Consider the following 26,769-nt stretch of genomic DNA (forward strand, 5'->3'; position numbering starts at 1 on the left):
AGAGGATGTAAGTCACAGGAGTTAGGTTGGCACTCTGGGGTGGCCAGGTCCTTCTGGGGATAGGGCATGGGAATGAGCAGGGCTCTAGCTGCTGCAGGAGGTGGGGTCAGCTCATTGTCACTAGGACAGTCCCTGAGGATCTGACAGGGGGCACAGAGCTAAGTGAGACCTAGCCTCAAAGCTATATCTTGTCACACAGTATATAGCACATCTGGGCATGTGCTTTGTCACACAAGGGCATCCATCTGGGGATGTGCTTTGGGAAGCTAATGTCACAGCACAGCTGATGGTAGGTGGCATTTAGGGGCAGAAAATGTGTTGATTCCTCCTTTTGATTTAAAAACATTTTACCTCAGAGTTGGAGGGATGGCTTAAGAGTAGTTTGGTTTCAGTACCCATGTCTGGTAGCTCACAACTGCCAGTTAGGATCTGACGCCCTCTTCTGGCCATTGTGGGTACTACATGCACAGGATACACACACACACACACACACACACACACACACACACACATTTAGGCACATAGAATACTTACACATAAAATAAATAAATCTTTTTTTTTTTAAAAGACAGTGTTTCATTAAATAGCTCTGGCTGTCCTGGAACTTGCTCTGTAGACCAGGTTGGCCTTGAACTTACAGAGATCTGCTTGCCTCTCCCTCTCAGTTGCTGGAATTAAAGGCATACACCATAATGCCAGGCTAAATATTTTTTAAAAAGAAGGAAAACAACAAACAACTAAATAAATAGGAGGAAAATAAACTTTTTTTTTTTTTTTTTTGGACAGGGTTTCTCTATGTAGTCCTGGCTGTCCTGGAACTCACTCTGTAGACCAGACTGGCCTTGAACTCAGAGATCTGCCTGCCTCTGCCTCCCAAGTGCTGGGACTAAAAATGTGCACCACCACTACCCAGTGGAAACAAAGTTTGAACTCTAGGGCCTGGGAAGATACCTTAGTGGGTATGGGGATGTGAATTTGGTTCCCTGACAGCTAATAAAAAGTTGGGTGTGGGGCAAGCATAAGCCACCCTCGTGCTGGGGACAGTAGGGTCTAAGAAGCTCTCTAGCCAGTCAGTCTAACCATGGTGAGCTCTCCGCTCAGTGAGAGACTGTCTCAGAAAACAAGGCGTGAAATGAGGATGCGTGGTGTTGATCTCTGGCCTCCACATGCACATGTGTGCACCCTACACATATGTGTGTATGTGTACATGCACACACACAAACACATAAAAGTTCAGATTAACTGTAAAGGTCATGTACTTTAACTCTGAGCAGTGGCTGGGTTAACAGCCATCTTGCCAAGTACGTGTGAAAGGCAGGCTTCTGGGAGTTGGGAGGTCCAGCTCGGCTGTAGCCTGGACTCCACCTCCAGGGACCTCATGGCTCCAGCTCCATGCCGGCTCCTGGGGTGGTCCTCAGTGACTCCATCACCAACCTTAGCCTATATTTCTTCCCACAGAGACTCCATGCTTGGACTCGGGTGATGGTGGAGATATGGTCTGGTCAAGAGGCTGGGGAGCCATCTGTGTCAGAGGACACCTTACCCTTCAGTGCTGACTCAGGCATGGGCTGTGAGAGTGACACAGAGCCTGTCACCAGCCCGTCAGAGCCTGTCACTCCTGATGGGTGGAGTCATACCTTCCCTGACGGACCTGAACCAGTGTCTGAGGATGGGCTGAGCTCTCTCATGGCCTCAGAAGTGTCGCTGACCCTCGGGGGGCCTGTGGATGCCATGGAGGAGTATGGACAGTGGCTGACTGCGTGCATCCAGACCCTGGAGAGGGAGGGAGCTGAAGAGGAGTTGCTCCAGGTGGATGCGGCCGTGGATGCCCTGAGCCGGTGGGAGATGTTCACAGGGCAGCTCCCGGTGACCAAGCAGCACGTGCCCTGTGGCAAGGATAATGTGGGACTGCGCAGGGTCCTGGGAGATAAGTTCTCTTCCCTGAGGCGCCGGCTGAGCTCACGAAGATTTGCCAAGGCCAGTTCTTCCCACTGCCGCTGGGGGGCAGAGAATTAACCTGGCAAGATGGACCAGCCAATGCCAAGAAGTCAGCTCCTGGCATTATTTTTTTCTCTGAGGATACGTATCAACCAGGGGTGCCCAATGACTGAGGGGCCTCTGGTATCTGCAGGGTTAAAACAAAGGTTCCCCAGAAGCTAAAGAAATGCTCTTTGGGTGCTTGCCCACAGGGTCCCCATGTTGTGTGGCCTGCAGAGGACGCTGAGAGGCAGGAGGTTGTTACATGTTTACTTGTACCCTGCAGGAGTGGCCTCTGAGCCACCCTGCAGCATGGGCTATGTGGCTGTGTATGTATGTTTCTATCTCTGTGTGTCTGTGCACGTGAGTGCAGTTGCCCACAGAGGCCAGAAGAGGGCATCAGATGCCATTACAGGAAGTTGTAAGCCACCTTACATGTGGCTTGTTTGCAATTGAACTCAGGTCCTCTGCAAGTGCAGCCCACATCTTTAATGTCTGAGCCATCTCTCCGGCACCAACATTTGATGTTGACCTGTGTTGCTAACATGGGGTTCTTCTCCATGGCTAGAATGCCTTTCTGCTCACCAGGGCTGGCACAGGTGTCATGGAGAAGCTCCTGAGGACATTTGTGCCCTGTGAAGCTGGCAGAAGTGGGGGTGATGGGGCTGGCTCTGGAAGACAGAGGCCACTTCTCTAACCCTGGGGCTGCTGCTGCCACCAGTTAGGCCAGTGTGGTGGTTGGGGCTCAGCTCTTTTGTCTTTGATGACATTTTTCCTGTCTCTGGCTATATAAATTCCTGACATAGGATGTTAAAATTATCCATCCACAGCTGTGCTGTGTTCTACCTTTGTTTCTGTGTCATGTATTGTTGAAGCTCTTACACACGCACACACACACACACACACACACACACACACACACACACACACAGATTGTTTTCCTGAAGTGACTCTCATTGTTCTCAAACGCCAGCAACGCCAGTCTCCTGGTCCTGAGGCAGGAGGAGGGCAGGCTGTGGGCTCTCTCCATTGTGGACAGAGGCAGGAAGGGACAGAGGCAGGAAGGGACAGAGGCATGTGCATCATTAGATGAGTGACTGTGTTCCCTTTTCAATGCTGTGAAAAACACCCAAGCAAATCAACTTCAAGGAGGGAAGAGTAGTTTTGGCTCAGGCTTCCAGGGTTTCACTGTGGTCAGGGTCCATGGCTTTTAGGCTGTGGTAAGGATGAGGTAGAGCATCATGGTAGGAATGGTGCCTGTGGAGCAGAGACACTCACCTCACAGAGGCCGTGAAGCAAAGTGGGAGGGGCCAGTGAACTATCTATCCTGTAAGGGAAAATTCCCACTGCTTCCTTCCAGTTAGGCTCCCCTCCTGGTTCTATCCCACATCCTCGCTTTTTATTTTTTATTTATTATTATTTTTTTATTTCTGTTTTCCTTTTGAGCTAAACTGTCAGTAGCTGAAGTTGGTCTCTTGTGTAGCCAAAGACGACCTTGGAGTGTCTTGTCTGCTTAGCTTCGTGCTGTTGAGTCTCCTGTGCCCCCTGTGTTGCTAGGACGGCCAGCATGTGTTTCCTTACCTTTTCTGGCTTTATTGGCAGGGCAGCAGAGCCTGGGCCATGCCTCTTCAGGTGCCCTGATGTCCCCTCCTCTCCCCAGAGCCCAGACTCCTGTCAGAGGAGAAGGCAGGTCAGCCTTTTGTGACACAAACTGTTGGGGACAGAAGATTTGAGTTTCACCTCATGACCAGGAAGGAGATGCTCTCGTTTGAATACTATCTCCTGGGACAGAGACCTTTGTGGATAGAAAGACCCTCCAAAGTTAAAAGCACAGACATGCAGTGGTTTAGCTGGGGAGCTGGGGGTAAAGCTAAAGTTCAAACTTCGATCTCGCTGAGGTTGAAGGGGATGCTAGAACATTCTAGGGATGTGTCCACATACAGAAGCTCTGTGAGCAGTGCTAAGGTGAGCCACTCTGGATCCAACAGGCAGAGACAGCCAGGTTGTAGAGGGACAGACAGCTGTGCCCAAGCCTGCCAGGAAGGACAAGAAAGGATTGAAAAGCAACGTGTGTGTGTGTGTGTGTGTGTGTGTGTGTGTGTGTGGTGTGTGTGTACCTGTGTGTGCCCACATGTACAGGTCTGAGGCCCCCCTTAGATGTTTGATTTTTTGTTTGTTTCGGTGAGATCAGGTCTCTCTACATAGCCCTAGCTCTCCCAGAACTCACTAGTAGACTAGTTTGATCTTGAACTCAGAGATCCACCTGCCTCTGTCTCCCCATTGCTGAAATTAAGGTGTGTGTCACCATGCCTGGCTTCATCAACTATTTTTAAAAACTTAAAAAAATAATTATTTATATGAGTACACTGTGGCTGTCTTCAGACACACCAGAAGAGGGCATCGGATCCCACTACAGATGGTTGTGAACCACCATGTGGGTGCTGGGACTTGAACCTGGGACCTCTGGAAGAGCGGCCAGTGCTCTTAACTGCTGAGTCATCTCTCCAGCCCCTAAAAATATTTTTATTGGGTTTTTGAGTATGTCCATCTTGCTTTTTGAGACAGAGTCTCTTACTAGCTTGGAGCTTGCCACGTAGGCTTGACTGACTGGGTGGCTGGTGAGCCTTTGCCTTCTTAGGGAGTTGCCTGTCTTCACCTCTCCAAAGCTGGGGTTATGGGCATGTGTTACTGTGTCTAGTAATTTTTTTTTTTCAAGATGGGTTTCTCTGTGTATCCCTGGCTGTCCCGGAAGTCACTTTGTACACTAGTCTGGCTTTGAACTCACAGAGATCCCCTTGCCTCTGCCTCCTGAATGCTGGGATTAAAGGCATGCTCTACTACCACCTGAACAAGATTTACTTATTTTATGTGTATTTTGCTAAGTACACAGATATGTGCAGCACAGGCCTGTGCCACGAATCCCCTGGCACTGGAGTCGTGAGCTGCCATGTAGGTACTGGGAATTAAACCTGGGCCCTCTAGCGGAGCAGTCAATGCTCTTAGTCACTGAGCCATCTTTCCAGTCCCTATACACAGCTTTTTAACTTGGATTTGGAGATCAAACTCAGGTCCCAAACAGCTTTACTGGCTGAGGAGGTACCGCTCTTATCTTCTTGCTGGACATCTTGATCAGCCTCCCATGAGCCGAGACTACAGCTGTCCCTTACCATGCCCTGCTAAACTTAAGGCTTTAAGTGCAGGGGAATGTGTCGTGTCTGCTAGCTCACTTCTTATTAAAATCTTAGTGTGTGTGAGATGCAGGCTAGGGAAGTACACGTGTGTTGTGGCATGTGCGTGGATTTCAGAAGAGAACTTTTCACCTGTGGGTTCTGGGGATTGAACTCAGGTCATCAGGCTTGCATGGCAAGCACGTTTATTGGTTCAGCCATCTTGCCAGCCACACACCAGGACCCCCACCTTTGCTCACCGTGTTCTCTGAACTTTGCAGGAAAATAGGCAGAATAAGGGGATGATGCACAGACGGTGGGGACCTGCACCTTCACTCTTGGGCAGCCCCCAGTCAGCTCTGTTGCACCCTCACTCTTGGGCAGCCCCCAGTCAGCTCTGTTGCACCCTCACTCTTAGGCAGCCCCCAGTCAGCCCTGTTGAAGCTTCTGGAAGCTTCCACACACTTACCTCTCCCCAGGGTGGGAAGCTGGAGGTACACTCAGGTGCAAACACATAGGTAGAACAAAGCCAGGCCAATGAGAGGGCTCAATGGGTAAAAGTGCTTTTTTTCTATGTGAACCTGACCACCTGAGCTTGATCCTCTAAGAACCAAAGTTACCCTCTGACCTCCACATAGGCTGTGGCACATTTGCACACACACAGGCAATAATAAAGTAAAACTAACAAAACAAAGACACCCCCCCACCCAGAGGAATCAATTCCTCCGCAGCCTGAAGCAGGGAGCTTGTAACCTGCCAACTATCACAGGGAACACGGCATGCTGGGTGGGGCTGAACCCACAGTGACCCCTAGACGTTTCTTGGAAATTGCCTTTTAAAACAAGCCTCTTGACTTAAAGCTTGTTTTCATTTGCCTCTTACCCAAGAAGCTGAGCTCAAAAATAAACCTGAGTTATTTTGGGCTCCAGCCGGCAATGAGAGGTGATGCTGGGGAGGGCTGAGCTGGGGAAGGGCTGCAGCCACCGTGCACTGGTCCTCTGCATTTCTGGTAGCAGGTTTCAGAAGGTGGGCTCTTGGGCTGGGGATGTGGCTCGGTCGTCAGAGTGCTTGCCTAGCCTGCAGGAGGCCCTCAATAATCCCAGCACCAAGGAGATTGAGGCAAGAGGACCAACATAAACTCAAGGCCACCCTCAGCTGCCCAGTAACCGATAATTAGAGGCCACCGCGGGATTCATGAGACTGTCTATTCAAGCATGAAGACCTGAGTTTAAATCCTGAGCACCCACATAAAAATCCACATATGGTCAGTTATACATGTAAGCTCAGCGCTGTGGATGGGGAGGGAAGACAGGAGGATTTCTGAGATTTGCGGGCTGCCAGTTCAACCCCATCTTCAGTAGAGACCCTGTCACCTAATAGATTGCCCACAGGCCAACTGTATCCGGACAGTCCCTTGAGACTCTTCCCAAGTGACTCTAGATTCAGGCAGTTGAGAATTAAAACTAACCACCACACTAACGACTAAATAAAAAAGTCAGTTACTGAGACACCCTCCCCCCCCCCCAGTCCTGTGGCACAGCTCTGTAAAGATGGCGAATGGCTAGAATCATATTCATCAAAGAAATAAAGCAAATCTATTGCTGGTGAGAAGGTGCCAAGGTGGCAGGCGGGAACAACACCCTTTACTATGCCCACCAGCACCAGGGCTAGAAAAGGAAGCCCCTAACCACCACACTGCTTGGCATTGCTCATGGTGCTGCTGGCACAGGCTGGAGCCTGTATTTTTTTTTCCCCCAACAAACCACACGGTGTGGCAAAAGCCTCCACTACAATCAACTCATGCAGCACTTGGCTGGTTCCTGGTGTCTCTGTGAAGCAAGTAACTCCTATGTTATTTAGCGTGGGTGTGTGTGTGTATCTATGTGCCTAAGCAGAGGCCAGAGGATGGACGTAGCATCCTGCCTGATCACGCTTTGCCCATTTTTTTGTGGCAGGGTTTCTCACTAGGAGTGACACAGGTGGTCAGCAAGCACGAGTGACTCTCCTCTCTGTCCTCCACAGTGCTACTTACAAGGCTATGCAACTTGACATTTTATGTGGGTGCCAGAGATTTGAACTTGAGTCCTAATGTTTGTGCAGTAAGGGCTGTTGTTACATATCCCATGTCCCTGGCCCCTTGTGTGTGCTTATTGCTGAGACCGAGTCCTGTGCATCCCAGGCTGGCTTTGAATGCTCCTTCTGCTTCTACCTCCTAAGACCACTGTGCCTGGGTAAGGCTGCATTTTAATGTATGTATACAGATCATGTGATTTGGAGACTTTCATTGAAAAAAAGACATTTGTGATGGCTCTCTGACCTGCCAGGCTCAGGTATGTGGAGTTAAAATTTGCAATGAACAGGTGAATCTTCAAATTGAAGGAGGCTGTGCTTTGGGGATGGAAAATGAGCAAGTGAATGTTGGCATTGAGTGGTAAACCTGAATTTTGTTTTGTTTTTTTAAAGATTTATGTATGTGAGTACCAGCAGCTGTCTTCAGACACACCAGAAGAGGGCATCACATCCCTTTACAGATGGCTGTGAGCTACCACGAGGTTGCTGGGAATTGAACTCAGGCTCTTTGGAAGAGCAGTCCGTACTGTTAACTGCTGAGCCACCTCTCCAGCTCCTGAGTTTTATATTAAGCAAAGGAAAACCAAGAACTCACACCAACACCTAGAGGTGTAAAGCTCAAATCTTCAAGCCAGACCCACCCAGTCAGTGTCCACATGGTGTTAAGTGGGGAGCAGGTGGCCCTGGGCTACTGCTCTGGTGAAACCCTAACAAACCGAAGTGGTTCCAGAGCCCTGAGCTGGCCAGTCACAACCCATCAGCTTGGCTGGACAGTGCTATTTCTGTGTGTGTGTGTATGTGAAGGTTTCCTTGGGGGCCTGCCCTCTGCATGCACCACACTTGGATTTTTATGGATTTTGATGTGGGTCCTGCCTGGGAGTCAAACCCTGGGCCTCATGCTTGTATGCAAAGCATGTTTCTGACCGAGGGATCGCCTCAGATTTTTTTTTTTGTTATTATTTTTTTTATCTTCTCAAAGTAGGGGAATCACAGGACTAGAAATCCTAGTGACCTGTATACATCACAGAGTGAGTCAGGAACTTTGAAATAATCTCTGAACAGAGATAAAGAGTGCGTTTCACAATGCCCCACCCCGTGCCCACTCTCTAACATGCCAGGCAGGCAGCGGACTGGTTTTTATCACGTTTATTGTTACATTTATTTAATTTTTTTTGCAGTAATAGATGAGGCACAAACACCTCCTGCTTCTCCATCACTGCAACAGAAAGGACAATAGTCAAGGGTAACAGTGAAATTAAAATTAAAAAAAAAAAAATTACAAACGCCTAAGGTCTGGGAGAAACCTGACTACAATCTACGTGGAGAAACTTGTAAATGACTCCAGCCTGGTCTTCCGATTGCACCACTTCACAGACCACAGAGGAGGGGTGTCCCAGCAGAAAGGACACAGCCAGCCTCAGCTCGCCAGGGTGGTGGGCCTCTGCCCATCCACCTGCGTTCTGCTCAGCTAGCTCAAGTTCACATCTTGCTACTCACATGCTGCCTTCTGGCTTTCAAAGTGACTGGTACAAACGGTCAGTCTGTCAGAGGGACAGCGCTCTCCTGGCAACCCCACACTCACCTCGGTCACAGTGGCCCCCAGCAGCTGCTGGGAACAGGTCTGTTTGGGGTTTCAGCACTGACAGATCCACAGGGCACCTGGTGAGGGAGCCCTGAAAGGTTGCTGGCTGCTGGTCCTAACCTGGCCACATCCCCTCGGCTTGTGAAGACTTGGTGAGGCAGGCAGAACGGCTGCTCTCTCTCCACAGGAAAGAGCCAGAAGCCCAGCAAGCACTGATACACACCATTGAGCACAGAGAGCAAGAACAAGTGAGCGAGAGACTGACGGCTATTTCCCAGTCAGAGCACTGCAATAACGAGGGCTCTAAGAAGCGGTCCCAGCCTGTCTCCTGGCCTAGCATCTACTCCACAAATCCTACATGTCTGGTGGCTGAAATGAGCCAAGACCAGGATGTAACAGGGATCAAGTGTCAGGAGCAGTTTGGTTGCAGACAGGGCCCTTAGAGGTGTTAGTGAGCCAAAGAACACTTGGGGGAAAGTTATGAGCCACACCCCAGCTCCCAGAAAGTCACTAATGTACAGAGGGGCAGGTCTGGAATGCAATATACTGTAAAACAGTGCGACACCTGCCAGGAGGCTGGCCAGGCCAGGCCAGGGCTTAGCAGGTTGTGCTGATGTACCGGCCTTCTGCACCCTCATGGACCAGGGCCAGCAGGGTGCCGGCTGGCTTTGTGTGCACAGCGACCATGTGGCCTGCCAGCCACCCTGAGATCAGAGCGCACTGTGTGAAGGCAATGGTGAGGGTGGTGTGCAGAGCCCAGGGCTGCTCCTGAAGGCTGCTGGCTGGGGCCCACCAAGCAGCCGAGGCAAGAAGATGCTCTAGAGTTGCAGAGCATCTCTGGTCCACCTTCAGAGCCCAGCACAGGGGATGCTACATGCCACCAACTGTCAAGTAAGGCAACCTACAAGGCCACTTGGTTATGTGTCTCTGCCATGGGCTGTGGAGGGACAGGTGAAGGAGTAGAGAGCACCACTATGTGTGCACAGGCTAGCCAGAGCTGCACAGGGGCCACCTTTGTACACTGTGGCCCGATGGGCATGGAGACATGGTGAGTGTCTCCTGGGCACTAAAGCAGGTTCTTTCTCTACAGTGGGGAGTGTGGACACCTGAGCCCGTCTGCGCCTTTGCTCATCCTGATGTGCCTTAGCACAGAGACTCGGAGGGTGTTGGCACAATGCTAAAGGTGGTGTGTTCACTCTGGGAGGTGGCACTGAGGCCTGAGCTTGGACACTGTGAGCTTAGCAGCATCACATGCTCTTCTACAGCCTAATGTGAGGCCAAGCTCCCGAGTTAGTGTGTCTCAGTGAGAACCTGCACGGCAGAGGGGAGAGCCGGCTGCAAGGCCAGCTGGGGTTGGGTTTCTGTCATTAATGAGAGCACGTGTGTGTCTGCGCACACCTGAACCTTGGTTAACTGTGTCAACAAGAAAGAGTTTCTGTAGAGAGGAGAAAGCTGTGTCCCCAGGTTTTACAGATCAACAGCAGAGCGATGGTGTGGATTCAGTAGTCTCACAGTCCCCGATTCAGTAGCTATCACTGACACTCCCGCGTCCTCTTGCCCAGAGCTCGCTGGTGTGGCTGGTAGTCCAGCACTCTTGAGCCAGGTATTAGATGGTGTGGATTCCAGATGCCCACTGCAGGTCCACCAGAGCCACGTGGGCGGCCACAGCCCCAGAGGCCGAGAGGCCAGCAGAGGGGCTGTCTCTCACTGCAGCATGATGTCCTTCAGGTTCTCCTGCAGGATCGTGTCCTTCACAGCATGAAACACGAAGCGGATGTTCTCGGTGTCTATGGCGGTGGTGAAGTGGTGGAACAGGGGCTTGCTGCGGTTCCTGCGCTTCCTGTCGAAGCACTGCACCAGGTAGCGCTGGACGTCCTCCAGCCGGTGAGGGTCACCCTTGAAATCTGGGAAGTGCTTCTTAATGCTCACAGACTTCACCTTCTCCACCAGGAGGTCCATCTTGTTGAGGAAGAGGATGATGGAGACGTTGAAGAAGAGCTTGTTGTTGACAATGGTCTCGAAGATGTTCATGGACTCCACCAGGCGGTTGGTGCGCCTGTCCTCCATGAGGACCTGGTCGTACTCGCTCGAGGACACCATGAACAGGATAGAGGTGATCCCGTCGAAGCACTGGAACCACTTCTGGCGCTGTGACCTCTGGCCGCCCACATCCACCATCTTAAATGGGATTTTCTTTATAACGAAGTCATGTTCCACGATTCCCTTGGTGGCCTTTCTAGCCAGCAGGATGTCTTGCTTACTGGGGAAGTAGTTCTGGAAAACATGAGGAAGGGAGACATTTGAGAAGGAAGGAAGCCAGGAAGGATGAGCACAGGGAAGCTGGCAGAGAGACAGACTGCAGGGCAAAGACACAGGGACCTGTGCAAGAACATTTAACCAAAAGTAAAAAGCAAGTCTCACTGACAGAACTTTAAATCCATCTTGCAACAAAATAACAGGACTGAACACCTCATTTCTTAATGAATACAAGCTTGAGACAGGATGGTCAGAACCTTCAGTTGGGTCTCATGTAAAATCTCATCCAGTCTTCTTCACTAGAAGAAATTAAAAATCCTCTTCATTTGTTTCTATATTATACATATCGTTTGTTTTTCTTGCTTCCAGAGCATGTATATTCTAAAACCTTCCCACTGACTAACTGAGGTTGTGTAATCTGATCTAAGCGAAGCCTATGAGATATTTAGTGTGTGTGCCTTGGAAACTTTACTTTTTTTGGTACTGAAGACAAAACACAGAGCCTCTTGCATGCTTTACACTGAGCCACACCCCAACTTCCCACTGGGGAGGTCCAGGCAGGTGCTCTCCCACGGAGCCACTCCATCAGGTCCTAGCTGTGGCAATTCTCAAAGCCCTTTAATCATGCATTTTGAAGGCCTTGGGGACCAGTATACCTGTCCACTCATGTCACAGGGGCAGAAGGTATCTGTCCATCACTCTATGAGGCTAGAACAGTGAGATCCAGGGAGACACTCAGATGGATGTCTACCCCAATCAGTAAATCAAAGGGGGAAACAGCAGGGAGGAAACAATCTGCAGACTGACGGACATTTCAGTGACCCTACCCAGTGATGACTGGGCTCATTAGGATGTCAGTCCAAAATGTTACAAAAGCAACAATCACCAAGGCAAATTCACCAGGTGATGGGGGAAGTCTCCACAGTGCCTGGGTGCTGGTGGCAGTGTGTGTGTGTTGGGGGAGGGCTCTGCTAGTCTTTCAGGAAGGAGCACGATGAATGGTAGTGCACTCACTGTATTTTTACGTTTTACTGAGACAGGTCTCCCAGGCTAGCCTCTAAGCCTCGATGCTCCTGCACAGGCCTGCTGAGTGCTGGCCTTCCAGCACATCTAGACCTGAAACTAAGGAGACAGTGACAACAGAGGTAGGCACTTCTGGCAGGCAGGCAGCTTGTGAATGATGGCCGCGTCATCATACTGTGGGCCTTGGCATATGCTAGAACTTCTCTACCACAACAAGGGGCAGGAATGCCTCCTCTGGCTCTAGCCAGGGCTCCTGTGTTTCTCACAGGGACTGGGGGGAAGCCATTCTGTCAGGGTAATTTCTCTCCTAAGCGCAGGTGTGTAGAATCGAGCAGGGACGTGGCAGATGGCACAATTCATAGGAACTATGTGACAGCTGGCCCACTGGAGCCCCTTGTCTGCTTTGGTCTCCACATCCGGTTTTCTAACCCTGGATAGTGGACTGCGGTAGCAGGAAGAGGTGGGCTACTCACCAGCTGGCCAATCCGGTCCAAGTTATCCAGGAAGTACTTCACTGATTCACCCTGTTGTAAAGAAAGACAGTCACAGCTCAGGTTTGATGGAGGAAGCCCGAGTAACAGATGAAAGGGCAGGACTAGGGGGCAGAGTGGGCAGGGCCATTCTGCTGTGCAAACAGGAAAGCAAAGTCTAAGAAGGCGAGACTGGCTGGGTACTGCTTTGTTCTTGTTGTTCTTGTTAACTCATCACATAGGAAGAGAGGTTATCAACTGGGGAGTTTCTGCGTGAGGTTGGCCTACAGGCATTTTCTTAATTCATGATTGCTGTGGGGGCACTGGGCTCACTGTGGCTGACACCACCCCGGGAAGGTGGTCCTTCGGTTGTACAAAAAAGGTCGACGAGCAAACAAGAAGTGAGGCAGTGGGCAGCGCTCCTCCATGGCCTCTGCCTGAGTTCCTGCCTTGCTGTCTCTCAGTGATGGACTGTGATGTGAAATGTAAGCCAGAAAAACCCTTTCCTTCCCCAAGCCGCTCTAGGCCACAGCAATGGAAAGCACATGTGATTTAAAGAATAACCCAGGTGCGGTGATACACATCTATAATCCCAGCTCTTAGGAAGCTGAGACAGGAGGATTATCACAAGTTCTGGGCCAACTTGGGCTACAGAGGGAATACCAATCTAGGTAGGCTTATAGAGCAACACCCTGTTTCAGAAAAACAAAACAATCAAGCAAAAATAACTCCCAAACTCCACAACTTAAAAAAAGGAAGAGAAACAGACAAACCAACCAAGCACCGGGTTTGAGGCTGGAGCTGCGGCTCGGTTGCTAGAGTGTTTGTAGAGGATGCAGGCTGAGGCCCCCAGAGCACTACACAAACTGGCTGCTGTGTACACCAGCAGTCCTATCACCTGGGAAGGGGAGGCAGGAGGATCAGGAGTTCCAGGGCTCTCTTAGCTGCAGTGCCAGTGTGAGGCTGGCCTGAGATAGGAAAGACCCTGACTTAGAACAAGCAAAGCCCAAGGCCATCATGCCCACACTGTAGCCCAGAGCTAAAGACTTTTTCATGTGCTTCCTTCCTGCAGCCCTCTGGAGCAGATGGTGGATCCTGTCTCCAGGCCACACCAGCAGCAAGGGCTGGGGCGAGAAGTAAAATCCTGGCCCGGGCACAGTTTTGCCTCTGACACACATGGCCCAAGGGCTTCAGGTGCTGTCTGTAAAGACACTAAGTCCTGAGGAGAGGGGACAAGGAAAGACGGGCAATCTAGCTTCTAGACGCCTCTGTATGATTCATGATACAGAACGAGGAGAATCTCTGAGATGAATCTCCTGCTGGACACAAACTGAGCCACTGAAGGGCCAGTGCCCATCCCTGTGTGCAGCACTCATGGCCCTGCCCTCTAGGCATGCTGGGTAACTGAATGCAGTGGCACTCACAGGGCCAGAGAGGAGTCAGGCTTCTAGGTCACCAACAACCTAGAGAGAGGGAGCAACATGGAGTGTGATGAAAGGAGTGCGATGAAAACAGCACACGAGGCTTCCGTTAGAAATCAAAGGCTAGGCTGGCCAGATGGCCCAGTGGTAAGCACACTTGCTGCAAAGGCTGACAACCTGAGTTTGATACCTGAGTCCTATGTAGGCAGAAACTGAGAACTGACTCCACAAGGTTGTCCTCTAACTCTACATGTGTGTCATAGCATGCATGTTCCTATGTGCATGCACACACAAAATAAATGGAGGAAGGGAAAGGGGAAGGGGAAAGAAAGCTGAAGGCTGGAAAACAATTCCTCCATGAATCACAAAGAGTATAGCTCTCTAAATTCCACAAGAGCCTTCCTCTGACAGGTGACAGTAGGCCTGGGCTCACCTGCTGCCTTCACTTTGTACAGTCTCACAGAAGTGTACAAAAGCAAGGTCACACACACGTGCAACAAGATGGCACTGAAACAAAAATTTTTCTTTTGTCTGATGCGTGTATGATGTGCATGCATGCACATGCCTGTATGCCCCCTTCCTGCGTGTGTGTGTGTGTGTGTGTGTGGCGCAAAAGACAGTCTCGGGAGTCATTCTCTGACACAGGGCTCCTCAGTGGTCTAGAGATAACCAACTAGGCTAACTGGCAATGCACCCCAGAGTTCCTCCTGTCTTTGCCTACAGATGCTGGGATTACAAACATGTGCCACCACATGGCTTCCTATGTGGGTTCTGGGGCTCAAACTCAGGTCTGCATGCTTGTGAGGCAAATACACTGCCACCCAGGCCATATCACAAGTGGGTCTTCAGGCCATGACAGGGCACCCATTATAGCTTATGACTTTCTGACAAAAGGTTGAGAACAGGGGCCATCAGCCTCTAAGTGTGGTTTATTTTTTGTTGTTCTAGTTTTAAAACCTCTGAGATAGGTCTTATGATGCAGCCTAGGCTAGCCTCAACTCGTGATCCTCTTGCCTCAGCCTTCTCTGTGCTGAGACAGCAGATGTACACACAGAGCCCAGCTCTTGTTTGTCTGTTTCTCTGTCCCTTGTCCCAGATGGCCCAGAGGAAGAGGTGAACAGTCACTTCCTTCCTGCAGTGGAGGGAAGGTCACAGGGATGATTCAAAGGAGAGGATTCTGTTCTAGGGACAGCAGCACTCAAGTTTCCCTGCATCAGCCCCCACAATAAGCAGCAAAGGCAGCCCTGGTGGTTGGCAGCCAAGCTCTGAGGTGGGAAGAGGCACCCAAGGCTCAGAAATGAGTTCTCACCTCTCCAGGCAACCTGTGCCCCTCACAGAGCTGTCCCACCCGGCTTGCAAGGACGGCGTTTCAAGAGACCAAGAGGGTCAAGCCCCTGTGCTGAGTTTCCCTCTCCTGGTCCCGTCTCCTCCCTCAACACAAAGGCAGGAAGCTACTGGATCACAGTGGCTCCACCATGTCATCCCAGCAGGCTGGGCAGGGGTGACAGCTCACAGCCTAGGCCACTCCCTGTTAGTTCTACTCAGACAGTAGCATAAGCAGAAGGAAGGAGGAGTCCTTATATGGGGTTTTAGGTGCGTGAGTGTGTGTGTGTGTGTACATGTGTGTGTGTGAGTGTGCATGAAGGCAAAGGCTGAACGACAGTCTTGGGTGTCATCCTCAGGAACACTGTGCCCTCCTCTGACCAGGGTGTCTCATGGTTGGGAGCAGTGTGTATGTTTTCAAGGCTGACGAGTGTTAGACATTTCCGTTCCCTAGCTTAGGTGGTAGCATCAGCAGGAGGAAGGAGAGTCCCTACTCAGTGCAGTAGTGACTCAGGGTTGGTGAGACAGCACAGTGGTGTGTACAAGGGCTTTGGAGGCCTTCATCAAGGGTGTTGGGTACCGAGGAACAGCTGAGAAAGGTCTTTTACTGGCAGCTAAAAGAACATGGCAATGTCAGTCACACACCTAGATGAGGGCACAGATGACACCTGGACTCGGTGCTACATTACCTGAGGAAAGGCATCTGTGGCTCTCAGTTGCTACACTGTGGCTGTAGTTATCCAGCCATGCATGGGAAGGAGTTGTGCCTCGAGCCTCAGAGGTCCTGGTTACTGCATAAAGACACACGTCTTTACCTCTTTAAAACACTTTAGAGACTCTTTTTTGTTGTTGTTTTTTGAGTCAGTGTCTCACCATATAGCTCTGGCTTCTGTAATTCACTATGTAGACCAGGCTGACCTTGAATTCAGAGATCTCTTTGCCTCTGCCTCCTGAAAGCTGGATTAAAGGTGTGTGTTACAATGTCTGGCTTTCTTAACGCGCGCGCGCGTGCGTCGCGCGTGTGTATGTGTGTGTGTGTGTGTGTGTGTGTGTGAGAGAGAGAGAGAGAGAGAGAGAGAGAGAGAGAGAGAGAGAGAAAGAAAGAAAGATAAACAACAATCAGGAGTTGGCTCCAGGGCCTGAGTGGCACCTTTACCTACTGAGCCATTTTGTCAGTTCAATGTGTACTTTCCAAGGCTGATTATGCTAGACATTTCCCCTTTCCTAGTTTAATGACCCCAAACTGTCCACTGTCTAGTACCTGTGTAGACACCCCCAAGCAGAGAGAAGGACCTACACACACCCACTGGCTTATTTAGCTCCTAATAAACAATCAGCAAACCCAATCGTCTGCTGGGAAGTTCTAGCTGTGAGTCAGCACCTGTTTCTTCAGCTCTGTCTGGAAAGCCCCTGGATTTTTACCCCATTCCCAAATAAAGCAAAGACTTGGAAACCAAAACACTCAGTAGTTCAAGCCTCCAACAATCCTTGTGTTAAGATATGAAAACCCGGAGCTGGGCAGTGGTGACTCACACACCTGTAATCCCAGCAACTTAGGAGGCAGAGGCAGGTGGATCTCTGAATTTGAGGCCAGCCTGGTTACAGAGTGAGTTCCAGGATGGTCAGAGCTACATAGAAAGACCCTGTTTCAAACAAACAAACAAACAAACAAACAAACAAACAAACAAACAAACACCGAGTAAACTCCCTACCCCCAGCCACAGCCTCGGATTGGATCTAGAGCCTCATCTTCGAATGCTACCCAAGAATCTACTGCAAAGGCCCAGTCCCAGCCCTCTATAGTTTTCATTTTGAACAGGCTCCAGGCAAATTGCTCAGGCTAGCCTAGATCTTGCAAGCGTCCTGTCTCAGCTTCCAGAGTAGCTGGGATGACAGGCCTGTGCTACCAGGCTTAGCTCAGAGAACATTTTCAAAGCCAATAATAATATACATATACATATCTATGTATATACACACATATATGTATATAATATAGGTAATCTCTCTCTCTCAGACACACACACTTAAATAAACTTTCAAAAACATTTTTAAAAGAAAGCCAGGTATTGCGACACACACCTTTAATCCAGTCTTCAGGAGGCAGAGGCAAAGAGATCTCTGAATTCAAGGTCAGCCTCCAATTCTCTCTCTCTCTCTCCCCCCCTCCTCCCCCTCTCACCTACCTACCTACCTACCTACCTACCTACCTACCTACCTACCTAGTGCGGCCATCAGAGCAATAACACCCTGACACTCTTCACAAGTGAGAGGTGATGAGCAAGCGGTGGCTGACTTGTTATTGGTAGGAAGATAATTTGGACCCTGAGCAAGTCTCAGAGACTGGAGCCTACCTGAAGAGCCTGGTGCCCAGTGTAAAAGTAACCACATCCACTCTAAGTTCAGTGGACAGTCCTACCATTAACATAACACATCTCAGAAAAAAAAAAAAAAAAAAAAAGCAAAACTGTAACATTTGCCTAACAAGTCAGGGTAAGAACTTCTTTTTGGGGAAGGGTGGTGGTGGCAGGCTGGCTTCAAACTCACAAAAACACGTGACCACACCCAGCTAGTAACATTTCTCTCCCCACCTCTGTCTTTTTCAGGATCACATGTAGCCCAGGGTGGCCTCCAGTTCTCAGAGTGCTGGGATTACAACATGTGCCACCATGTACTTACCAGGGCCTTACAAGTATTCATACACATAAAGTTAAAACACAGGCAAAGCTACACTCAACACTAGCTATAAAAATTAATAGATAAGCCAGGCATAGAGGCACACATCAACAATGCCAGCTCTTGGGAAGACTAAGACACTGAGACAGGGGCATTCCAACCCAGCCTGGGATACACAGAGAGGTCCAGCTGCAAAGATAAGAATAAGCAACCCCCCCCCCCAAAAAAAAAAATAGAATAAGCAAATCCAAACCTCCCTAACACTCACAGCTTGCTTCCTACGAGCCACACAGCAGCTGAGGCCTTCGGCTGTTAACAACTTGCTGCAACAGGAGACGCAGGTGCCACTGTCCGACAGCTACAGATGCCAAAGAAGGTGGATGCTAAGGAGCTGGCCCAGGCGCAAGCAGTTTGCCAGTTAGCAATACTTAGGCGATAGACACAAGAAAGATAAAGGAATTAAGTACTTTGTCAGGACAGTGGCTCTGCTGGCTGGAGGTTGCAGTATTTATGAGATTTACTCCAAGTCTTCACTAGTGTTTTTAATATCAGGTATGGTACAGAGCTACGTGGCTACTTCTAAAATGTATACATGCTTTCAGGCCAAATCTTGTTGTCCAGGGTGTGAGAATTACTTATACATTTCATTATTTTTAGCTTATTATTGTTGTTGTGTGTTCATGCATATGCAGGTGTGTGTAGGTTAGATGGGTTTGTTCTCTCTCTCTCCTGTGAGTTCTAGGGTCAAACTCAGATCATGTAGCTTGCAGGGCGAGCACTTTTAACCCACTTAGCTCTCTAGCCCCTCCCTGTGTTAAGTTTTTGATATTAGGTCAATTTACTTTCCTGGAACAAACTCAGTTGATCACGACTCACTGTATGTACATATGTGTGCAGATGTGAACATTGTGTAGAGGCCAGAGGTCAACTTTGGCTATCTTCCATTGTTTCTGACCTTACTTTTTCCTTTTCTTTCCTTTTTTGTTCCACTGTCTTTTTTAAGACAAAGTCTCTCAACTGAACCTAGAGCTCACCAACTGGGCTAGACTGGCCAGCAAGAGGAGGCTCCCTTCCTCCTCTAACAGCACTGCCTAATCCTGCCAGTGCTGGGATCTGAACTCAGGTCCCCACACTTGTGCAGCAAGCACTTTACCCACAGAGCCACCCCACAAACCCATGTTCTTATTAGGCTTTTTTTGACACAGGGCTTTACTATATAGCTCAAGTTGGTCTGGGTCTTGTGATCCCCCTCTCTCAATTTTCTGGGTGCATGTGCCACCATGTTTAGTTGAGGTTGTTTTTTTACCAAAATCAAACTACTCAGGTCTACTCTGAGATTTTTTTTTTTTTTTTTTTTTTTTTTTGGCATTCCCACACCATTCCCTTCCTCTTGAGCCTGAGTAAGTCCAAATACTTTATGAGTTGACCTGCAACATGGAGGGTATGACCTGGTTCACAACTGGTTCCAGAGTTCAGAGTGACCAATCCCAGTGGGCAGCAGTGGAGAGCTACAGATGCCCGTCCAGCCTCCAGACAGCACTGGTGCTACCTCTTTCTGCTTATGATGTGAAGACATCTCTGATGAGCCCTATGGAGGTGCACACTTGTGAAGGTGCAGTCACAAGCACACTCTAAACCAGGACAGTCTGCCTGTCCTCTGACCGGAGTCTCCTCAGGCCCCTCCCCTAAGTCCATCCTCACTTCCTTCCCCAGGCAGGTTATACGGGAAGCTTAGTTTCTCCCTCAGGGATGCAGCAGCTGGCCCAGCTCTGCTCGCTGCTGCTGGGCAGCCTGAGTTTCCTCAGAACACAGTGCTCTCCTGTGGAGCCTTCCCACTCCAGCACATTCTGGCCTGGCCCGCACAGGTCCCCAGTCCTCTGCAGATACCCTGTGGCTGCAGGCTCCATGACAGCCTGGCTCTGCTGCCTCTCCAGACCTCAGTTTCTCCCCAGAACCTATTGCTGACTCCAGGTTGACAAGGATGGATGTTTATTTGGGGATGGCTGCTGACGTGAGGGTAGGGTTTGTGACATTGTAGAAGAAAAGCAGGAAAACTCTATGCAAGTTTCTTTATTTTATCTTATGCCACTGAGGTCCATAGGAAGAGAAAGCTGAGAGGCAGGCCAGCCAGGACGACTGCCATCTAGTCTAATTCACTTATCAGCAGACATTAATCTATCGGGCAGCCCATTTCACAAATGACATGCTTTGATTATGTGTATGAGTATTTTGCCTGTATGTATGTATGTATGTATGTATGTATGTATGTATGTATGTGCTCTGTGTGTGTGCCTGGTGCCGGTGGAGGCCAGAAGAGGTGCCAGATCCTCTGGAACTGGACTTAGGGAAGGTGGTAAGCCACCCTGTAGGTGCTGGTCATTACACCTGAGTCCTCTGCAAGAGCAGCAAGTGTGCAAGCACACTTTCACACCAGCCTTTCAGCCTCAAGTTCCAACTAAATGTTACTTGATTTACAACTTTTGGCTACTGTTTTTTAATTTACAAACGGAGTCACATGCAGCCCCAGTTGGCCTCAAACAGCTCTGAAGCCTAAGCTGACCTTGAACTTCTGATGCCATGCACAAGGAGGCTATCAGGTGTCCTGCTCTACCACTCTCTGCCTTATTCTTCTGGGACAGAGTCTCCTATTGAGCTGGCAGCCAACAAGCCCCAGCAAGCTGCCTGCCTTGGCCTCGGTAGTGCTGGGGTTACAGCTGTGTGCACAGGTGCACCTGGCCTTTTATGTGGGTGCCAGGGATTTGAACCCAGTTCCTTGCACTTGCACAGCGAGTGTACTTATCAGCTCCCCAGCTCTTCAGTTTTTTTTTTTTGTTTGTTTGTTTGTTTTAGTCTAACAACAAGCATTTGCTATTGGAATGGGCTACTGGAAAAGAAAAACTTAATGCTGGTAAAATTAAAAGCAGGAGGCTGGGGTAGGTAGAACACATGAACAAACCTGGGCCAGCAACAACCCAAACAAACAAATGAAAAGCTGGAGCTGCTAACAAAAGTGGTGACAACAGGTCTGTGGTCACAACACTAGGGAGACTGAGGCAGGAGAATCAAGAGTGCAAGACTACCTTGAACTACAAGTGAGACTCTGTCTCCAAAGCCATGGCTGAAAATTCAGGTTGGTGTGAGAATACTTGTCTAGTATGCCAAGTCCTGACCCTACCCCTAGTACCACACCATACACACACATATACACACAGGGTTCAGTAAAATCTCCTTTTTTTTCTCATTTGAAGAAGCCAAAGTTTAGATGTTAATTTGGCCATAGTCAAAAAGCAAGTTAAGAGTAGAAAGATGTTTTAGTCACATAGTTTCCCACTCGTGTGTGTGTGTGTGTGTGTGTGTGTGTGTGTGAGAGAGAGAGAGAGAGAGAGAGAGAGAGAGAGAGAGAGAGAGGGAGAGAGAGAGAAAGAGAGGGGGAGACCTTGTCTTAAAAGCTAAGAGAGAGAGAGAGAGAGAGAGAGAGAGAGAGAGAGAGAGAGAGAGAGAGAGAAAGAGGGAGAGAGAGGGAGAGAGAGGGAGAGAGAGACCTTGTCTTAAAAGCTAAGCTCAAAAGCTAAGATGGAGAGAGAGAATAAAATTCCCAATGTTAACATTCTGGCTTCTACATGTATGTGTACACACGTGCACAAATATACTCTGTAACACATACAACACACACACACACATCTGAACTCTTCACCTCACTACATACATGGCCTGAGAGAACAGATGTGTGGACTACAAAAGGTTACAGATCAGACTCTGCCAGCAGTGAAGTGCAACTGTGTCTCCCACAGACTACACTAGGCCATCTAAATAAGGGCAGTAGCTCCTCTCGAGAAGAACAGGGGCACAGAGTTGAAAGACAATGAGGGGCCAGGCCTATGACGGTCCCTCCCATTAGCTGGTGGAGGCTTGCCAAAGGGAAGGGGTCACAGCATCTTCCTGCTGGATATGACAAGGCCTTGACCTCCCCCACTCCAGGCTGAACAAAAGGGAAAGAAAAAGGCTCAAAGCAGCTTCTGCCTGCCAGACACTGAGTCATTCCTGCTGTGGGGGCAGTGGGCTCTCTGAAGCAAGGCGAGGCAAGCTCTGCCATGCAGCCCCGGCGCTGCGGCCAGCTGGGAGGCCAGGCTGAGGGCAGGGAGGCCCAGACTCCCCTGTAGGGCCTGTCCAGGCCTCCTGCTCCTCATAAAGAGCCCTTGTGCTGCCTCTTGCCTGATGCTCTGGCTCCTGAGCCTGTGGCCCCAGGACCACTGACTCAGCAAGCCATCCCTTCAACTAGCACTCTCAAGTTGGACTTGGACAAGGGGCTGAGATCTCCTTCCTGGCTCCTGACCAGAGATAACAAACAGAAGTTGCCTTCTCCTCTTCTCAGAGGCTCTCCCTTCTTCAATGTTCTGTTGATGAGAGGTTATCAGGATTTTAGGAGACCCCGCCCCAACTCACTCACTCACACACACACACACACACACACACACACACACACCTGCACACGGTGGTGTGCACAGTGGTGTGAATAGCAGAATTGCTGTTCCCATGTCCCTCTGGAGATGTAGACACAGAATGACCTCATCTGACCATGAATGGCAGCACACACTTGCCAACTTGCCAGTGTGACAGCTTCACATGGCAGATGCTCAGCTCCAGCACAAATGGTCCTCTGAGGGATGCTTCTCTTGTTTGGCTCATGATGAGTCAAGGCCTTGTCTGACACAGTAAACATCCACTCCGGCTACTGTCTGAGGCTAACACTGTGACACACCTGCCACTCACAGACCAGACTCATGTGCACCAGGAGGGTGACACCAAGAGGCCCACAGTCTAAGGCTGGTTCAGAGCAGAAGAGGAGGAAGAAGAGGAAGAGGAGGAAGAGGAAGAGGAGGAGGAAGAGAAGGGGTTAGGATGAAAGAGCAGGAGGAAAGATGAAGGAAGGAAGGAAGGAAGGAAGGAAGGAAGGAAGGAAGGAAGGAAGGAAGGAAGGAAGGAAGGAAGGAAGCAGCAGCTGACTGAGGCAAGAGGACCCTAAACTCAAAGCCAGCCTGGGCTACATGGCAAGCTCCTGTCAAAATACAAAGCAAACTGAGGGCTGGGATGGAGCTCTTGGTGGAGCACTTGCCCAGCATGTATGAGGTCTGGATCTGACGCCTAGCACTACCCTCCCACAAAATAAACAAAGTTCTGCCCGCTTTTCACCAGCAGACAGCTTCCACACAGGTCCCTGTGGAGGGGGAGCGCACAGGCCCAGGCAGGAAGAACTCAATAAATGAATGAAACTGCTTACATGAAACCAACTTGCCAACCAAGCAGAGTGTAAACCCTAGCTAACATCCCACTTTTCCCCTTTATGGATGTGAAGTAAACGCCCGGCCTAGCTTTTCATCTTCTAGAAGTGGTGTCGGGCCAGGAGTGGTGGTACGTGTGTGTAATCCCAGCTCTTGGGGGGCTAAGGCAGGGAGCTCCTGAGTGATGTAGGGAAGAGTCTGTCTCAAACCAATCCGAACCAATGTGCCAGCTGTTCAAGAATGGAGACTTAGGGCTCCTCTGACAGCAGGGCCACTAAGAGGGCTCTTCACAGCACAGTCTGGAATGCTCAGAAGCCACTGCCAGGCCACCTCGGGGTACCTCCTTGGAGCAACATTAGGCGTTTATGCAGGAATAGCGCCAGGTGAAGTGTCATCTTCCCATAGCCTGAGCAGCAGGGACTTTTTGGACAAAGAGGACATTTGAAAGGTGTCAATGACTTGTCTCTCAAAGCAACATGTTTTCCACATTTTGGAGAATTTAACTTGATTTGTTTTTTTGGAAAAATTTCAAAGCTTGGTAAATAGAGGTACATCAGAGTTTGGCTTCTTGAAGCTGGCTGGGGAAGATACACTATTTTTGTCATATTCTACCCTATAGCCAGTGGGTTCTTACTTAGAAGAGAATGCTCATTGAGAAATTAGGAGGTGGGAATGGGGGCCAGAGCACTTGCTGCTCTTCCAGAGGACCAGAGTTTGGTTGACAGTGCCCACATCAGATGACTTACAACTGCCTATAACTCTAGCTCCAGGGAATCCAACACCCTCTCTGGCCTCTGAGGACAGCCACAAGCAAGTGTGCATGCTAATGTGCATGCCCATATGCACATGCGCAAAGCACTCTCTCTCAGGTTCAGTTGTCTGTACTAGCAAGGATAGAAAGGGGACATCATAGCAGGCTTGTTTGCTGTTCATCATTCACAGCTCTCTAAATGCTTACCTAGACAGACTCCTCCCCAGGGAATGACCCCACTACAACAATCAGCAAAGTTACCATTACCAAGGGGCCCCAGTTCTCACAGAAAACAGGATAATGCTGGACATAAGGGAGAAACCACACCCTGAAAGAATAAAGCCCTTAGTGAGCACTGTCCATATTTATCCTTCATTTAAAAGCTTCCTTACAGTATGGTCTCGTGGTTCAGGCCTGCAATCCTAGTCACTAGGAAGGCTGAGACAGGGAGATCTCAAGTTCATGGCCAGCCTGGGCACCTGAGTAAGACTGTCCCAAAATACACATCGAGAAGAGGGCTAGGATGGGACTCAGTGGTGATCCTGCCCAGCATGCACAATTACCCAGGTCCAAACTCCAGACAGAGCTGTTCACAGCAGCACTGTCCTTAGTGGAGAAAACACCGTTCATCCACACAATGCAACACAGCAACTAAAGTGCATGGCCTCCTGATATTGCACGCACAGAGAACTTGAGGGAACTCAAACATGTTAATGGTAAATTAAAGCAGTCATCTATGGGCCGGCTGGGGGGATGGCTCAGCAGGTGAAGTATCCTCAGAGCCCATGGAAAAACCAGGGCATGGAAGTGTGTGTCTGAAACTCCAGCGCTGGGAGTAGTGATGGCTAGTAAGTTGACTCAGCTTTCAGAGCACTGGCAGCTCTTACACAGGACTCAGGGTTCATTCCTAGCACTTATGAGGTGCCTCACAACCCTCTCCCTGTAACTCCAGTTCCTGGGGGTCCAAGGGTCTCCCTTAGAATCTTTTGGGTACCAGGTATACACATGGTGCACAGATACACATGAGAGCAACCCCCCACCCCAAATAAATAAAATGAAAAATGCTTAAAAAAAAAAAAAAAGCTGGAGGAATCAGATGTGGTGTACATTCCTTTAATGTCAGCACTCATGGTGCATCTCTGTGAGTTCAAGGCCAGCTTGGTCTACTTAGTGAATTCCTGACCAGCCAGGGCTACACAAAACCCTGTCTCAAGACAACACAAAGCAGAGATGAAGGGTTGACAGGATAGTGACATTAATCTCTGGCCTCTTCATGTACATGGGCACGGTGAGTCTCCTTCTCCGCCTGCCCCACAGCAGCACAATAAGACAACAAAAAGAAGGCAGCTATTGTATGAAACACCCAGGAAACACCCAGGGAGTCTACAGGCAGAAGATGGCTGAAGGACTGTCTGGGCTGGGAGCTGGGGCCAGTGTGCATGGGTGGGATGGATCTCACTGGTGTGATGGAAATGTTTTTAAAATGGTTTTAGGGTGATGTTTGCACGACTTGGGGAAATTTACTGAAAAGTCCTTGAATTGTACACTTCTAAAAAACTGAAGAAAAAGAACAAAGTTTCCACAGAGCCTGCTTATTTACTCAAGACAGCTCCTGCCTTGCTTGGGAGGAGGATTAATCATCTCCGCTTAATAATCCTGAGTAGCTCAGTGCAGGTTCAGGGCTAAGATCTACTTCAGAGCCTCAGCTTGCAGGGTAGGAACGCTCCAATTATACAGTCTGTTACAGGCCGTGTGCATCTTTATTAAACCACAGCTATTTGACAAAATAGCAGCAGGAAGTTAAACAGACCCTGCATGTCAATTAAAAGGAAACTGGGTAAGAGCCCTAAATGGAATGACAAGCTCCAGCAAGTTCCCTTCAAAGGTCCTCAGAGGAGAGTCCTTCCCTCTGGGGCCTCTGGGAAGGAAGGTGGGGGAAAGCTGCAGCTTGTGCTGCTGGAGCGGGGGATTCCCTAAGTGGATCCCCATTTCCTCAAGGCAGTGAGGAAATGAAGCCTGTTCTATAAAGAACCGGTGTCTTCTGTAAGAGCAGTGGGCGCTTTAAGCCACCAAGCCATCTCCCCAGCCCCACAGAATTCTTTCTCATGTAAGATAGAATCCTTCCCTAGATGAAGATAGAGCCAAATGTGGTGGCTCAGCCTGTAATATCAGCACTCAGTGGCCCAGCCAAAAAAAGTCACCAGGGTTCAAGACCATCATAGGCTTCGGAGTTTGACAGTCTCTGAGACAAAATAAAGAGGAGGACGGGAGAAAAAAAGGCGTTTTCTACCATGTCTCACGAGAGAGCGGAATGGGGAAGAATTAAGCTTGTTGCCTGTTAGAAAGTTTATCAAGATCTTAACTCGATTCTTACAGTTGCTGCAAGGGTTAGAAAACACCACAAAAAACATGACAGGGGAAAGATGGGAGAGAAGGGGAGGAGGAAGAAGGGGAACAGGAAGAAAGAAGGAGAATAGGCCCAGACAGCGGTGCACCACACTGGAGCACTCAGAATAGCTCTTGCAGCTCTTCTCTAGGCCTGACGTTAGCTCAAAGTAAAAAGCCACCCCCTCAAACAAAATCAACCAACACCAAGAAATGGCAATAGAGACACTGTGACTTTGTGAACATCAGCATAAGAACAACCACAAACCTGGACAGTGCTTTCTAGCAGGAGTCACCTGAGAGCTCCCAAACCAGACAAGGAGAAAGTGGGGACACGCAGGGACTGTGCCTTCAAGGTGGCTTTCCCAACCAACCTCTGGCCACCATCTCTG

At 49.5% G+C, this 26,769-nt stretch overlaps 2 protein-coding genes across 4 annotated transcripts in view; one reads left to right on the plus strand and one right to left on the minus strand.

The window, feature by feature from the left end:
• Amz1 (archaelysin family metallopeptidase 1) overlaps nt 1–4,841 on the plus strand; it is a 30,026-nt gene extending 25,185 nt beyond the window's left edge. For all 3 annotated transcript variants that reach the window (XM_021163725.3, XM_029477016.2, XM_029477014.2), the window contains one exon: nt 1,459–4,841. In XM_021163725.3, coding sequence (XP_021019384.1) covers nt 1,459–2,016 — 558 coding nt within the window. In that variant the 3' untranslated portion in view covers nt 2,017–4,841. The remainder of the gene's footprint in view (nt 1–1,458) is intronic.
• Nucleotides 4,842–8,345: 3,504 nt separating this feature from the next.
• Gna12 (G protein subunit alpha 12) overlaps nt 8,346–26,769 on the minus strand; it is a 76,472-nt gene continuing 58,048 nt past the window's right edge. The window contains exons 3-4 of the mRNA XM_021163564.3: nt 12,549–12,599; nt 8,346–11,070 (exon numbers count right to left, since the gene is read on the minus strand). Coding sequence (XP_021019223.1) covers nt 10,501–11,070; nt 12,549–12,599 — 621 coding nt within the window. The 3' untranslated portion in view covers nt 8,346–10,500. The remainder of the gene's footprint in view (nt 11,071–12,548; nt 12,600–26,769) is intronic.

The sequence above is a fragment of the Mus caroli genome, unplaced genomic scaffold, assembly GCF_978045245.1.
Source record: "Mus caroli unplaced genomic scaffold, Mus_caroli_1 scaffold_4, whole genome shotgun sequence".
NCBI classification, from domain to species: Eukaryota; Metazoa; Chordata; class Mammalia; order Rodentia; family Muridae; genus Mus; species Mus caroli.